The sequence below is a fragment of the Bos indicus x Bos taurus genome, chromosome 5, assembly GCF_003369695.1.
Source record: "Bos indicus x Bos taurus breed Angus x Brahman F1 hybrid chromosome 5, Bos_hybrid_MaternalHap_v2.0, whole genome shotgun sequence".
Lineage (NCBI taxonomy): Eukaryota > Metazoa > Chordata > Mammalia > Artiodactyla > Bovidae > Bos > Bos indicus x Bos taurus.
This window is the reverse complement of record NC_040080.1, coordinates 77,147,480-77,164,478: the sequence shown is the minus strand read 5'-3', so window position 1 is coordinate 77,164,478 and position 16,999 is coordinate 77,147,480. Positions and strand designations below refer to the sequence as shown.

Genomic DNA, 16,999 nt, shown 5'->3' with positions numbered 1-16,999 from the left:
TGCCTGCCAATGCAGGAGACTAAGAGACATGGGTTCGATCCCTGGGTTGGGAAGATCCCCTGGAGGAGGGCATGGCAACCCGCTCCAGTACTCTTGCCTGGAGAATCCCATGGACAGAGGAGCCTGGCAGGATATGGTCCATAGGGTTGCAAAGACATGACTGAAGCGACTTGGCATGCATGCACACCTTTTCCCCAGACCTCTGCTCTTTGGCCCCTAGGTTCCAGCCACACCAGTCTATCTGCTGGTTCCCCAACATACCCCATACTCCACAGCTCCAGAGCCTTGCTCCTGGCATTCTTCTCTTCCTTGATGTTCTCTTCATTTCTCTTCATCTTCCCTCCCAAGATAAAAAAATTCTATTCATTCTCAAATTTCATGGCAAATGCTTCCTTCTCCAGGAAGCATTCCCCCTAGTCATTCCCCTTTAGATGTTTGTCATATACCTCCCAGTAGAACTTGATGTTTTGCTTTGTTTGATAGTTATTGTGTTCTTATCTTGACTGCTAGGTAATGATCTCCTTGAGGGCAGAAACTCAAGAATTCATCCTCATGTGTACATCAGTTGCCGCCAAGGATGCTCAGTCATTTCCGACTCTTTGTAACACCATGGAGCATAGTCTACCAGGCTCCTCTGTCCATGGAATTTTCCAGGCAAGAATATTGCAGTGGGTTGTAATTTCCTACTCCAGGGGATCTTCCTGACTCAGGAATCGAACCTGTATCTCCCAAGTCTGGCAGGAGACTGCACCACCGGAGAAGCCCATGAGTCATCTAGGCGTATCTAAAACTGAACACCTGCTTTTCATGCAGTGTGTTTGTGTGTGTGTGCTCAGTTGTGTCCAACCTCCAAAATTACTCCTCCTTCAGTTTTCCTGTTTATAATAATAAAACCACCTCCCTTTCTCAGTTGTGATTGCCACAAACCTTTGAGTCATCTTCATTCTTTTCTCCCTCATTACTCACATCCAGTCCATCAGCAGACCTTATCAATGCTACTCCCTGATCTAAATCGCCACCACCTTTTGTTTGTCCTACTGGACTCCTTGTTTCCAGTCTTGCCTCTGATGCTCTCACCTTGCACAAGTGAGCATGCGCGTGTACACAAACACTCCTCCCCCCATACAAATTCTATCCTCATCTCAGCATCCAGATGGATCATTCAAATTGTTTAAAAGTCTAAGTCTGATTATATCTTGGTCCGGCCTAGTGTCAAATAACTTACCATCACACTTAGACTAGAATCCAAAGTCCTTATAAAGTTTTCTGAGACCCTCGTCTCTTCTCCCACTGTTCTCTATTCACTCACCGTCATCCTCACTATTCCGCACACTCGCCTCAGTGCCATTGTACTTGCTGTTCCTGGAACTTGTGGAACAGTCTTTCTCTGGAGAGCCACATGATTCATTCCTCTATATCCCTTAGGCCACTGATAATCCTCTCATGTCCTTTGGGTCTCTGTGGAAATATCACTTCATCAGAGCCACCTTCCCTGGCCATCCTATGTAAAAGAACAGCTCTCATTCCTTCCATAACTTTCTGTACCTTTATGCTGCTTAAATTTCTTTGCCCATCCATCATTACATGACAGTACATTATGAATTGATTTCTTGTCAGTCACTCCACTGAAATGTAAGCTTCAGAAATCTTCTTTTGATCTCTATTCCAGTCCTAAAACCTAGAAACACACCTAGAACCTAAGCAGGCATTTAATAAATATTTGTTAAATGAACTCATCTTTGTACACCCTCCCATTTCTTGCCCAGTTCTTTGATCATAATAGATGCTAAAGAAGTATTTGTGAACTTAAATTTGATGTACATCCCCAATATTACTTCATATTATCACCAGAGAAAAAACAACCACAGTAAGCCACTTTTTCATGGAGAAATAAAGGCTACAGATAAGTTGTCACAATTCAGATTAGCCTTTTATTAACTTTGATATGATGGACTCCCTAGACCACAAAGTATATCACGTTGAACATTTGACTCAAGAATGGAGCTCGGAAATTAACCCCAGCAGGCCTTACCCTCTATACAGGGAGTGTGTGTGTTGGGGGAAGGGGCACACTAGAATGGATGAGAAGGGTACCAAGAAGGTGACTAAGCCACAGGCCTATAGTTAATTACATCCAATTTCAGGGGATATTCTTAAAGCCTGAAGCCTCTTCCAGTTCTGTTCTAAGTTTTTCTTCTCTTCAATGCATTTCTCTTAGGTTTTTAGTAGTACTGATTTCTTAGAAATAGACATTTGTCCTCTCTTTTTAGGTTTTTCTTATCAGAGAAAGAAAACTCAAAAATAAAACATACAGCCTCTAATCACCTACTTTCTCTGATCTCTCAAGAGGCCAGTTTTAATAATTCATCTTTTCTTGGCCATCCAATGTCTACAATGAGGCAAAGGCAAATGTTTGGAACTCTGTAAGTTCATTTCATTTACATTAAACTAATTTTAAAGGATTCTCTTCTTTTCCTTCAGAATTTGAGTCCTTCCTTTCATAACAACTCTCTATATTCAGTAGCATCAGTACCATCTTTTAATCTAAACACACAAATATTAATCATGATGAATCCTTTGGGTTCTTTTTTTACTTTTCTTGAACAACAGATGAAGACATTTTCTAAGCCAGTGTTTATTTTCACTCCGTCTATAGACTAGAATTACTTGTAGAACTTTTTAAAAATTACCAATGCCCAGGACACATCCAAGACCAAGTGTGAATCTCTAAAGGCTGGACGCAGGCATCCGAACTTCTTTTTAAAGTTCCCCCAGACTACTTGCCATTTCAAAATGCTGCTAAGACCTTAGGGACAGTTCATTGATGCCCCCACACCCGCCGGGCTTGGCGGAAAGCGACTCATGGAACGGCAGTGAGCAGACTGCACATCACTTCACTGCCAAAATGACATCATTTTCCACCTCTGCCCAGTGTTCAGCATCTGACAGTGCTTGCAGGATCTCTCCAGAGCAAACCAATCAGGTACGACCAAAACTGCCTCTTTTGAAGATTTTGCAAGCAGCAGGTGCACAAGGTGCAATGTTCACTGTTAAAGAGCTCTCTCTATGATATGCTAAGAAAGAATCTTGTCACATTAGCTACTGCTACTACAGATGCTGCTCAGACTCTCGCTATCGCACAGGAGCACAGTATGGATATTCCAAGTCAAGACCAACTGAAGCAAAGTGTAGAGAAATTTCCAATTCCAGGAAAAGAACTGAAGAAGGCAATATTCCCACGCTGCCTACCTCACAGTATAAATGCAGAAATTCTAGAGAAGATGAAGACTTGGTAGCAAATTTAACTCAAGAAGAGACGTCAAGACTGGACCTCAGGTTTGAGGAGTGGGATGTAGCTGGCTTGCCTTGGCGGTTTTTAGGAAACTTGAGAAATAACTATACACCTAGAAGTAATGGCTCAACTGATTTACAGACAAATCAGGATACAGGTACTGCCATTGTTTCAGACACCACAGATGACTTGTGATTTTTGAATGAGTCAGTGTCAGAGCAATTTGGTGTTGGAATAAAACTTAAAGCTGCTGATCCTGAACAGACAAGTGAAGAAGTAGGGAAAGTGAGAGACAAAAAGGTGATTTAAGTGGGAAAAAATGATGACCTTGAGGACCCTAAATCCATAAGTGACGATACTGATATAGAAGTTACCTCTGAGGATGAGTGGCAGTGTACTGAGTGCAAGAAATTTAACTCTCCAAGCAAGAGGTACTGTTTTCGTTGCTGGGCCTTGAGGAAGGATTGGTATTCAGATTATTCTAAGTTAACCCATTCTCTCTCCACATCTAATATCACTGCCATACCTGAAAAGCAAGAAAGGGAAGGAATTGATGTCCCTGACTGCAGAAGAACTGTATCAGCTCCAGTTGTTAGACCTAAAGATACATACAAAAGGAAAAAAGCTTGAAACATTTTGATCCTTGCAACTCGGTGGAATTCTTGGATTTAGCTCATAGTTCTGAAAGCCAAGAGACCATGTCAAGCATGGGAGAACAATCAGATAACCTTTTTGAACAGAGAAAAGATACAGAAAACATGGAGGATTGCCAGAATCTTCTGAAGCCATGTAATCTGTGTGAGAAAATACCACAAAACGGGAACATTATTCACAGGAGGACAGGCCATCTTGTCACTTGTTTTCATTGTGCCAGAAGACTAAAGAAGGCTGGGGCTTCTTGTCCTATTTGCAAGAAAGAGATTCAGTTGGTTATTAAGGTTTTTGTAGCATAGCTGAATCAGTGAATTACAGACAGATATTAACAGAGCTGGTCATGTGTCCAAATATCAGTATTCAGCATCTCTACGCAGGGTGACCCATTTCATACTTTAATTTATTCATGTCCTTTTATGTTCTAGGACATTTTTACCTATAAACTTATAGAATTTGAGAATAAGTTCTTTAGAACTAGATTATCAATTTGGAGACTATTAACATTAAAAGAGAAGTTAATCATTCTGTCTTCAAAGATGAGGATTTGGGAGGGAGCAGTACAAATAGAAATACACTCATTTTTATTTAATTTAATTTCTTACTGTTCTTTTCTGGTAGGGAATGTTCTTGGGCATCAAAATCCAAGATGGCTATTAGAAAGATATTAGAGCTATCAATGAAAAAGCATAAGTAATTAATGTATAAAGTAGATTATGTTGTGTGGTTCAGAGAAACGATTATTATTGTAAAGAGCCTAGAACAGTGATATCCAACATTTTTGCTAACATACCTCAAAAAACAATTTTGAAAAAGTACATATGACTTTTTGCACATTTTAAAAATTGAGGTGTAGTTAGCAAACAATAAAGTCAATAAAGTGTTCCCTTCTGCTGAAAAAATAAAATAAAATTCCCCCAGTGATTCTAATGAATTGCCATGGTTGAGAACCAAAGCCCTTTGTGTACACAACAGCTAGTCACAAAGAGATAATTCAGTGATAAGAACCGTAGTCAGAGGAAGCTGACCCCAAATTTAGATTTTTTTTTTGCAATGTTCAACTCAAAGAGCAGATCACTGCCCTGTGGATAATTAGGACTTGACTTGATAATTAGGATAACTGACTTGAGTACTATAGTACATGAAGTACTACATTACTTGAAGGAACCAGAGATCAAACTGCCTACATCCATTGGATCATTGAAAAAGCAAGAGAGTTCCAGAAAAACATCTACTTCTACTTTATTGACTATGCCAAAGCCCTTTGACTGTGGGCATCACAACAAACTGTGGAAAATTCTTCAAGAGATGGGAACACCAGACCACCTGACCTGCCTCCTGAGAAATCTGTATTCAGGTCAAGAAGCAACAGTTAGAACTGGACATGGAACAACAGACTGGTCCCAAATTGGGAAAGGAGTATGTCAAGGCTGTATATTGTCACCCTGCTTATTTAACTTATATGCAGAGTACATCATGCGAATTGCTGGGCTGGATGAAGCACAAGCTGGAATCAAGATTGCCAGGAGAAATATCTATAACATCAGATATGCAGATGACACCACCCTTATGGCAGAAAGCAAAGAAGAACTAAAGAACCTCTTGATGAAAGTGAAAGAGGAGCGTGAAAAAGTTGGCTTAAAATTGAACATTTAGAAAATTAAGATCATGGCATCCAGTCCCATCACTTCATGGCAAATAGATGGGGAAACAATGGAAACAGTGAAAGACTTTATTTTATTGGGCTCTGAAATCACTGCAGATGGTGACTGTAGCCATGAAATTAAAACACACTTGCTGGAGGGAGGTGGGAGGAGGGTAAGGAAGGGGAACACGTGTATACCTGTGGCGGATTCATGTTGATGTATGGCAAAACCAATACAATATTGTAAAGTAAAAATAATAATAATAATAATAATAAAGAAATGATAAATGGTTAAAAAGTAAAAGACACTTGCTCCTTGGAAGAAAAGCTATGACCAACCTCAACAGCATATTAAAAAGCAGAGACATTACTTTGCCAACAAATGTCCATCTAGTCTAAGCTATGGTTTTTCTAGTAGTTATGTTTTGATGTGAGAGTTGGACTATAAAGAAAGCTAAGCGCCGAAGAATTGATGCTTTTTAACTGTGGCGTTGGAGAAGACCCATGAGAGTCCCTTGGACTGCAAGGAGATCCAACCAGTCCATCCTAAAGGAAATCAGTTCTGAATATTCATTAGAAGGACTAATGCTGAAACTGAAACTCCAAAACTTTGGCCACCTGATGTGAAGAACTGACTCACTGGAAAAGACCCTGATGCTGGGAAACACTGAAGGAGGGAGGAGAAGGGTACAACAGAGGATGAGACGGTTGGATGGATCATGGACATAATGGACATGAGTTTGAGTAAGCTCCGGGAATTGGTGGTGGACAGGAAAGCCTGGCATGCTGCAGTCCATGGGGTCGCGAAGAGTTGGACACGACTGAGCAACTGAACTGAACTACATTACATGACTGGATATAGTTTCTGTTTTGGAAACAAGGATACATTTCAAAACATAAGTTGAATAGGACTTAAAGATATTTTAAAGAAATTATTAGTCAAAGGTCAAATTTATTCACACTACCTCTTTAGTAGTCTGCAGCATAAGAAGTTATATATTTGCATTATTCTTTCCCCTTCCCTGCTTTTTACTATAACTAACGTAGTAAACTCATGGGAAAGGAGAAAGCCCTTGTTCTCTTTTTCTAAGAAGAGATCTCCCAAATGGCTTCTTGCGGCAGTGCGTCATAAAGCAGAGAAGGTTGGAGGTGATCAGGATCCAATACACTGTAGGGAATCTAGACATTCTGCAAAGAGAATGGCTGGGGAACCCAGGCCTTCAATAAAGAGGTAAGTTCTGGGTAGCCAAGATGCAACAGCACTTGGTGGTGGGTACTGCTTAACTGCAAGGGCACTGTGGAAACATTCTGCTTGTGTGATGGGCTCTGGCACAATATTTTGGTTACACTGAATTTTTCCATCACTAATTGCTTACCAGAATTTCCAAATTGAGCATTTCATTGCTCAAAAGTGGAAAGGTGACTGCAAAAGAACATGTCTAATGTTCTATAAATGGTCCAGTGCAATCATAATTTGGATAAAGAGATACATACTGCTTTGGCTGAGGAAACCTTGACTAAATCGAATGGGATGCTGTTCATCATTTTCTGTAACATTAATGTATCTTTCTCCAGTTCTGTCATTTCTTTAATGCTTTACTTTAAAAAAATCTTATTTTGTTCAGATATTTCTTCAAAGTAATCGTTGCCAGGATCCAAACTGGCATGGGAAGGAAACTGTTTATTTGCAACAAAAAGAGATAAAATCTTAGGATTACATATAAGCCACTACCACTCTTTCCAAGTGATTTAGAAATCTATGTCCTAATGATCCCAATTTACTTTTTCAGCCAAATTCTACAAAATTACCTGGAAACTGTGAAGCATTCTTTGTGTAGTAAATTCTGTCTTCTCAATGTCTTGATTAGGTATTAGCCACTTAGTGGAATATGTATATGTAATTTATTACTGCCTGAACCATAAGCTTAAACTAATCGCAATGTTTCACCAATTATAACACCTTCTAAATGCTAAACTACCATATCATTTCTAAATCACTACTGCTCCACACCTTTCTTTTATATTAATGGCTTAATCTTAAAAAAAAAAAAAAAAAGTGACGTTCCTAATGCCTTGCAATTTGTTTCGAAATTCCTGAGCGTTGAGCTGCCTAACTTAAAACATCTGTCTTTGAGATCTGATTGCTTCTTCCAGACTTTGAAGTTTATACTCTAAATTCTGTATTTCTATACTTACTACTCATCTATTATCTTCATTTTTAAGATACTCTTCCTTTGTCAGCAAGAGCATCTTTTTTTTTTTTTAAGAGAATTCATTCTTTTTTTTTTTTTTTTTAAAAAAAAAGGAATTCTCTTAAAAATTTTTTCCAAATTCAAGAATTAACTATTTAGGAGACAAGAACAGGAGTTTTGCTGCAGAGAAATGATAAGCTTACTTTAAATACTTTAAAAATATTGATCTAGGATTCTTCTTTTGGATTGTTATAATTATATCCTGTCACATGTAACAAAAGTTTTCCTGTGTACACAAGACTCATTCCCTTTTGGACAGTTTTCTTGATCTTCAAGCACTGCTCTAACAAACTGGGAGGATGTCAGTAACTTTAAAGAAGATACATACATTTTCTTTGATAGCGAAGTAATCAGAAGAGTAAAAAAAGGCCAAGAGAAGAAAAAACAAAAGAAAGAAAAGACTTCTTGCAAAAGCAGGTGTACTACAAAGCTCAACTAGTTCACAGACTGAGGACACTGCTTTTTATAAGTTTTTCCTCCACTGGGAACGGTCTTCTGAGCCTCCCTTTCTCTGTTTTCCATCCCTCGAGTCCTAACCAGGTTTGTTTTTTTTTTTTTTTTTTCTTTTTTGCTTGCGAGAATGGAAAAAGTTGCCAAGGCAGGCATATTCGGTACATTTCACGGAGGTTTTTCTATTTTCAGAAAGTTTTACCGTTCCCCAGATGGCTCCCAATTGTTCTTAGACACACGGAGAACCTAGGCTTCCTCTAGACCCTTCTGAAAATCTATTTCGTGACAACTAGGAGTCCACAGAACCCGCCCAAGATGGATCTCCACAGAATTTCGCATTTGATTCCACGTCGTTTGTCGACCCACGAAAGCTCATTTTTGTACCCCAAGTTAAAAACATCTGTCTAGAGTGAAAAGGTAGGGAAACCTCTAACACCTCTCAAAAGGCTAAAGGACCCCCTGCAATCTCCCAAGGTGAGTTCTGGATGCGGCCAATGGGAGCTCGGACCTTGACCATGCGCCGGAGTTGGTGGTATCCCCGCTACGCACTGGATTTAATCTGAGAAGAAGTTAACTTTCGGCTCCTCGCATTTCTGCAAAGCCCGTCCGGTAGGGCCCGAAATGAAGCTGGGCCAAGGCCTCAAAATCTGAGACCAGGCAAGACAGGTGTGTAAGGAAAGCCTCCGGGTACCAACGGGTCGCCGCACACAAACCCTCCTGAAGGACCGGGGGCCCCCGGGCTCCCCGGTGTACTTACTCCCGGTTTAAGCATAGTCCGCGACACCTTGTCGCCTCCTGGTAACGTTTGCATACTCCGAGCCACCCCGCGCAGGGTTTAACACTGATGCTCCCCCAAACCTCAGCATCTCCGTAGAAGCGAGGCAATCCTCCCGGGGCGTCCTTACCTTGGGGTTGGTCAGGAGCTGGTGCTCGTCGCTGTGCAGCAGCGCCCTGGAGTTGGACTCGGAGTTGTTCACGTAGACCTGGACGCAGGGGTACTGCGAGGTGCCCCTGCAGTCGGCGCCACAGGTGAAGGTGCACTCGAACACCTCGCCGATCTGCTGCACCGACAGCACCGTGCAGTTGGCCGCCGTGGCTTGCAGATCCTGCAGCGCGGGACTGAGCCAGCAGAAGCCGAAGATAAAGAGCGACACGACGCCGGAGATGATGAGAAACAAGCCGAGCCGGATGCTCTTGTCCTCGGCTTCCGTGTACTCGTAAGCCACCCGGAGCTTCGCCATCGCCCCCCACTCCCGGCGGCGGGCGCGCTCCCCCCGCCCCCTCCCGCCCCCGGCGCTGAGCCCGACTGCCTGGGCGGGAGGAGCCGCCGCCGCACGACAGCAGGGGAGTGGGCGGCCAGGGGGAGCGCGCGAGAACAAAGGGGCCGAGGCCGGCGACGCCCCCCGGAGGCGGCAGCGGCCCCCCTCCACCTCCCCGCCGCCGCCCGAGCCCCAGAGGCTCGCAGCGCGGCCGAGGTTTCAGAGCCTCCTGCACCCTCGGGCGCGAGGAGTGCACGGGCGGCTCCTGCCTCCAGCGCCCCCTGCCAGCCTCCGCCCCCGCGCTTTCCCCGCCTCCCCCACCCCGCCTCCTCTCGCCCGGTGGCTCCCAGTCTCCATCGCCCGCCGGCCGCCGCTCCGCGGACTCGCCTGGCAGCTGCCCCGAGGGCAGAAGCTGCAGGGCTGAGGCGAGCCCCGGGGCTCCCCCGCGCGGGAGGCAGCTCCGCCGTGCCCCACCCGCCGCCGACGCGGGTCCTCCCGCCCCGCCCCGGGGCGTTTCCCGTGGGCGAGGGGCGGGCAGGCGCTGGGGATCGCGGCGCTGGCGCCGGGGATTCTCGTTACATTCCCCTGGGAGGGACATCAGCGATAAGAGGTTAGGATCAATATAACTTAACGAAGTGAAAGTTTAAAAAACAAAACAAAAAACAAACGAGGGAGATGGTGTCGTGCAAGTGGAGCGGCGGGAATTTTGAACTCCAAAGGGGGACTGGTCAGCCAGCGGCAAGCCAGCGGCCGGGAGGCGTGCGCTCTCGGGGAGACTGGCCGCCGGCACCAGGCGGACAGGGATGGAAGCCCCCGGGGCGAGCGGCGTGCGCCCGGGCGTGTGCCCCAGAGAGACCCGGGCCGCCGGTTCCCACGCTTGGGGCAGGCGCGTGCGCCGCAGGGCAGGAGGCGTTACCTGCCATCGCCTCCTCCCCTCGGGCGAGCGCGGTAACGGTCCGGCTTCACGGTCCCGGCGCTCCCAACTGCCCTGGAGCACCCACGATCACCCCCACCCCCCACACCGCCCACCTCGCCGGCCCCAGCCGAGGATGGAGGGCAGCAGGTCAGAAGTGAAACAGGCTGGGTCAGACGCAGTTTGCGGTGGAGGCAACGCGCGTCGGGGGGCAGGAGCCTGAGACCCCCACCCCCACCCCCGCCCCGACCCAGGAAACTCGCTTCCTGGGTCCTGGGTGGACCACGCTGCAACGCAGGTCTTCGGGCGGCCGGGCCGACCCCAACTCTATGTGCCCAAGGCTGGGGCTGACTGAGTAGGGACCCAAGGGAGCGAGTGCAGAGGCTTACAGCCCTGGAAGGAGACACCATGTTCCCCATCAGGGCCGTCTTCTCGCTCCAAACCGAAAGCAGAATCCTCTCTGTTCTGGCTCCCTCAGGAGTCTTGTCACCGTTGGCCCATCTCGGAATTTGTAGATGAGCTTTCCAGGAGCGCTGTGCGAGGCGACAGCGGCGTGCCGACCCACTCTGGGACAGGTACCGTTTCTAGAGCTGCGTCCTGCTCTCCTAATTCTTTCTGCTGTTCCTTCCATGCCCCTTCTCCACCTCGCCTGTGCATACCTCAGTCTTTGTTCTTTTCTTGACCTTTAAAAAGGTTATCTTTTTAAAATCACACTGCTATCAAAATATCAAACTTGGAGAACTATTTCGACCTACATTTTGAAGCATCAGAGTATTCACTTGGCAAAACATATAAACATGTCTTTTTCTTGACTTGCAAATCCCAAATGAATATACTCTTAATTAAATTCAGTCATATATTCATATTCCGTTCCTGATGAATATGGAAACACCGAATCATAGAATTCTTGACTTCTCTTTCTTGGATTCCAAATGTTGGTTTACTGGTATAGTACTTTTCAACTGAGGTCCTGATCTGTTACTTTGAAGCACTCTTTTATGTTGTATTTCCAAGCAAGGGGTAAAAGCAAGTTCAATTATAGGAAGACCCCAAGTGTTTTTCTGAATAAATTAAGAAGATGCAGGGTTTGGAAATTTTCCAAGTCAGGAAGACTCTTTGTACTTTAATACCTTTCAAGTTTTGAGAGACTATTTTATATTATTTTCTTCCCTTTCTGTTGGCATGAAGACAATTGTTAGTGATTACACACACTACCTGAAAGGAAAAGTGAGTTTAGTAGTGGAAGCATATTAACCTAAGATTACAGATTTTCAGTGTGAATCTCTTTCCTACAGTAGGTTATAAATATTTTCCTTTTCAAGAAGGCTAAAGCCAATCTAGGATCTGAGGCAGTAGTGAACAGATTAGATTTTTTGGATATCATTCTGATGTGGTGGTGAGCAACTAAACCTTGAGGCAGAATTAATTCCTATAGCTGTTCGTAAAACAGGGATGGGGTTGTTTAAAAATAATTTAATGAATATGATTCACTTTTCAATGATTCTAGAGCTCAGAGAGTTGTGTGAATGTAACCTTTGCCTCAAAACTGAGGCAAGATGGTCTTCCAAGTAAATCTAGAGAACAAACAACAGAAAATATTCTTATTTTAACCTAAATTCGTAAAGGCTTTTAAATTCATTTTTTTCAAGTTTTGCATTTAGTCACTTTCCTTCTTTATGATTATTCTAAAAGTATTTGAAGAAGCTGTTGCCATCTAGCCTTCTGCTCTTTACTCTTTTTTCATGCTTTTTTGCCTTTTCATACTGTTCATGGGATTCTCAAGGCAAGAATACTGAAGGGGGTTGGCATTCCTTTCTCCAGTGAACCACTTGTCAGAACTTTTGGCCATGACCCGTCCATCTTGGGTGGCCCCACACGGCATCTACATTTCATGCAGAGATGAGCACAATAAAGGACAGAAACGGTATGGACCTAACAGAAGCAGAAGATATTAAGAAGAGGTGGCAAGAATACACAGAACTATACAGAAAAGATCTTCATGACCCAAATAACCACAATGGTGTGATCAAGCACCTAGAGCCAGACATCCTGGAATGCAAAGTCAAGTGGGCCTTAGGAAGCATCACTATGAACAAAGCTAGTAGAAGTGATGGAATGCCAGCTGAGCTATTTCAAATCCAAAAAGATGATGCTGTGAAAGTGCTGCACTCAATATGCCAGCAAATCTGGAAAACTCAGCAGTGGCCACAGGACTGGAAAAGGTCAGTTTTCAATCCCAAAAGTTCCAATCCCAAAGAAAGGCAATGCCAAAGAATGCTCAAAATACCACACAATTGCAGTCATCTCATACGCTAGTAAAGTAATGCTCAAAATTCTCCAAGCCAGGCTTCAACAGTGAATGAACTGTGACCTTCCAGATGTTCAAGCTAAGTTTCAAAAAGGCAGAGGAACCAGAGATCAAATTGCCAACATCTGCTGGATCATCGAAAAAGCAAGAGAGTTCCAGAAAAACATCTACTTTTGCTTTATTGACCATGCCAAAGCCTTTGACTGTGTGGATCACAACAAATGGTGGAAAATTTTTCAAGAGATAGAAATACCAGACCACCTGACCTGCCTCATGAGAAACCTATATGCAGGTCAGGAAGCAACAGTTAGAACTGGACATGGAACAACAGACTGATTCCAAATTGGGAAAGGAGTACGTCAAGGCTGTATATTGTCACACTGCTTATTTAACTTACATGCAGAGTACATCATGTGAAATGCCAGGCTAGATGAAGCACAAGCTGGAATCAAGATTTTCCAGAGAAATATCAATAACCTCAGATATTCAGATGACACGACCCTTATGGCAGAAAGCGAAGAACTGAAGAGCCTCTTGATGACAGTGAAAGAGGAGAGTGAAAAAGCTGGCTTAAAACTCAACATTGAAAAAACTAAAATCATGGTATCTGGTCCCATCACTTCATGGCAAATAAATGGGGAAATAATGGAAACAGTGAGAGATTTTATTTTCTAGGGCTCCAAAATCACTGGAGATGGTGACTGCAGCCATGAAAAAGACTCTTGCTCCTTGGAAGAAAAGCTATGACCAAACTAGCTGCGGCTACTAAGTTGCTTCAGTCGTGTCCGACTCTGTACGACCCCATAGATGGCAGCCCACCAGGCTCCCCCATTCCTGGGATTCTCTAGGCAAGAATACTGAAGTGGGTTGCCATTTCCTTCTCCAATGCATGAAAGTGAAAAGTGAAAGGGAAGTCGCTCAGTCGTGTCCGACTCTTAGCAAACCCATGGACTGCAGCCTACCAGGCTCCTCCGTACATGGGATTTTCCAGGCAAGAGTACTGGAGTGACCAAACTAGACAGCATATTAAAAAGCAGAGACATTACTTTACCAACAAAGGTCCATCTAGTCAAAGCTATGGTTTTTCCAGTAGTCATTATGGATGTGAGAGTTGGACTCTAATGAAAGCTGAGCGCTGAAGAATTGATGCTTTTTAACTGTGGTGTTTGAGAAGACTCTTGAGAGTCCCTTGGACTGCAAGGAGATCCAACCAGTCCATCCTAAAGGAAATCAGTCCTGAATATTCATTAGAAGGACTGATGCTGAAGCTGAAACTTCAAAACTTTGGCCACCTGATGTGAAGAACTGACTCACTGGAAAAGACCCTGATGCTGGGAAAGATTAAAGGCAGGAGGAGAAGGGGATGACAGAAGATGAGATGGTCGGATGGCATCACGGATGCAATGGACATGAGTTTGAGTAAGCTCCAGGAGTTGGTAATGGACAGGGAAGCCTGGGGTGCTGCAGTCCATGGGGTCGCAAAGAGTTGGACACGACTGAGCGACTGAGCTGAACTTACTCCTCTTAATTCTTATTTAAATTAGCTTGCTTCTCTTCTGAACCTTTCATTATTTCATGTGTTTCTTACTAAAAGTCAAACATATCAAAAAGACTTTCCATACTTCTATTTTATCCTTAATGGAATGCTGTGTGTTACCAGTTTCATTTATTTGAACTGGGGCTGCCTTTTCACATTTCCAAGAAAGGTTGGATATGTCAGCCCCTCAGTTTCTGAAAACAGGTCACCATCAACTCTCTTAAGTTAGGATAGTAGTAAGAACACTTAGGACGTCAGAGATTCTGAGCTCTGAGGCCACTGAGCATCTTGTTTCCTGTGGAGGGCAGAGGCAACACAGGAAAAGGAAAAACTAGTCTTTTCTTTGCATAGTTGTCCACCAATTAAAATTGAGATTAAGACTGTAGTACTCAAGACCAGACTAACTTACTTGATGTACTTCTTTGTTTACAGCAATGTTTTCAGGAGAATCATGGTCAAGCCTTGATGAAGTTCTTTTTAAAAGAAAAAATAAAACATATCTAAACAAGGACATTAAAACCATTGTTATTTATAGTTTGTTCTCAAGATCAATATTCCTCAAGAAGTCCTGTGACTGATGTTAAAGTTGCAATATACAATTTCATATGTATATATACCTTTATTAAAATGTAAAAAGAATGATCATAAGTAGGGCTAGGAATAGTGAATTTGGAATATGTTGGGAAAATGTTTATATGTGATTTTCAAAATTTGCACATTGTGAAGTTTTTCACACTGAAACTACACACTTGGATAGCTAAAATATAGGGGAGAAAATTAATATTGTGTCATCACCTTTTCTCATTAAAATTCACATGCTGCATAGGTTTTAGACATTTGCAATTCGAGAAGAGTAAATATGAATGAAAGCACAAGTGATCCAAAAACAAAAAATATATAGAAAAAATTTATCAAACTTTTTCCTTTAGTTATGTAAATTTAGATTTTGTTATTGTCACAGAAAATTAAGTTTTCTTTCTGTTTGGTCCTAACTTTAAAAATGCTTAAAGCTGTAATAAATCGTTTCCAGCTTGCTAATATTAACTTTCTTGCTGTGCTTCATTGTGAAAGTAAAATATTTGCTATTAGCGTCAGAATTTTACATTCTAAATAAATTTCCTGTGGCCACTGTCTTTTCTAATTGCTTTTATTTTTTCCTGTCTATAAACTTTACCTATGATATTGCACATAATTATTATTGAGAACATGACTTACTATTTTTAGATAGTTATAATCATGCTAGAACAGGAAGGGATCTTAAATATTACCTAGTTAAATATTAAGTAGGAAAAAAAGCTCCCAAAGACTTTGCATTTTGTTTTAAATAGTAAATAATTATTAAAAATATTTTTTCAAAGTTCAAATTTATTTGTATACAGCCTCTATCTTTGCAACTGAAAAAGAAAAGCAAAAAGCACAGATAATCACTTCATATTAGTAAATTCATAATACTGTACTGGAAGTGCTGGTTGGATTTCCTAAATTCTTGCCACCTGTCAGTCTTTCATGTTAATGGAAGTGAACATCTATGTATATAAATACAAATGTAGTAAAAGGGAAATCAGCTTTGAAATTAGAAAGCAAGAAGCTAAGAAGTTTTGGTCTTAACATTAAGAATAAATAGTTTGACGTAACTGATGTTTCAGACTGGAGCATTTCATGACTTTTATTCCAAGTTGATTTTGTTATTCCCATGTTCTTCGAAAACTTAGGTATTACTCTCTTAACAGTTCCCAGTTCTGTTAAAAAGTCATTTAATAATTCCAAAATATGGAAAGTGCCTCCTAGTACCATGACTAACAGGGGGAGTGTCTGTCTTTGGAGAAATGGACCAACATCTACTGAACACCAACTATAAGCAAATGCTCTAATTTAATCTTACCATGAGATGAAGAGGAACAAAATTAAATACCTTTTCCAAAATTGTGCATGTGTTTATTATGGCATATTACATGGCCCATTCTTTTTTTCCTCTACTGGTGGTGGTTTAGTCAGTAAGTCACATGCAACTCTTGTGACCCTATGGACTGTAGCCCGCCAGGCTCCTCTGTCTGTGGGATTATCCAGGCAAGAATACTGGAGTGGGTTGCCATTTCTTTCTCCAGGGGATCTTTCCCACCCAGGGATCGAACGTGGGTCTCCTGTGTAGCAGGCAGATTCTTTACCAGCTGAGCTACAAGGGAAATCCCTTCTACTGTACTACACCATTGCTAAGGAATTATTGTATTCAATACAAAAGAAGTGTAGGTGATACAAGTGGATTTAAAATGTGCTTATATACTTATATTCAAGTATGGTTAGCCTTGATCAAAACCCATATTGTGAAACCTGACTATGAAGCGGTGGTGGCGGGAAGGCAGTGGGTAGAGAATGCAGGAGTTGATGACTTAATCTGGTCCTCCTGTTTAATTTTACTCTGAAACACTTGTGTTGGAAACAGCTCATTTTTAGATGCATAGCAAATATCAGTAGTACTGTGTTATGCAGGAGAGGGAGATTAAGTGTAGTATTCAGGTTTCAGAGAGACTTGTCAGAACTAAATTCAAGCTATTCAAAGCTTCTATTACTGTAGAAGTAAACACAGGGAACGAGATGTTAACACAAATCATTAAATCATTTTAGGGTAGAAGAAAAGCCCGAGTGAATGAAAGGTCCTCAGTCGTGTCCGACTCTTTGCCATCCCACGGACTAT

At 42.5% G+C, this 16,999-nt stretch overlaps 1 protein-coding gene and 1 pseudogene across 2 annotated transcripts in view; one reads left to right on the top strand and one right to left on the bottom strand.

Moving 5' to 3' along the window:
- The window catches only part of KCNMB4 (potassium calcium-activated channel subfamily M regulatory beta subunit 4), an 82,333-nt gene extending 72,509 nt beyond the window's left edge, over positions 1-9,824 (bottom strand). Inside the window, exon 1 of one of the 2 annotated variants that reach the window (XM_027542551.1) lies at positions 9,196-9,824. In XM_027542551.1, the coding sequence (XP_027398352.1) occupies positions 9,196-9,531 (336 nt within the window). In that variant the 5' untranslated portion in view covers positions 9,532-9,824. The remainder of the gene's footprint in view (positions 1-9,195) is intronic. The other variant, XM_027542550.1, reaches the window with a different exon arrangement.
- On the top strand, positions 701-5,137 carry LOC113892988 (annotated as a pseudogene).
- Positions 9,825-16,999: the final 7,175 nt, after the last annotated feature.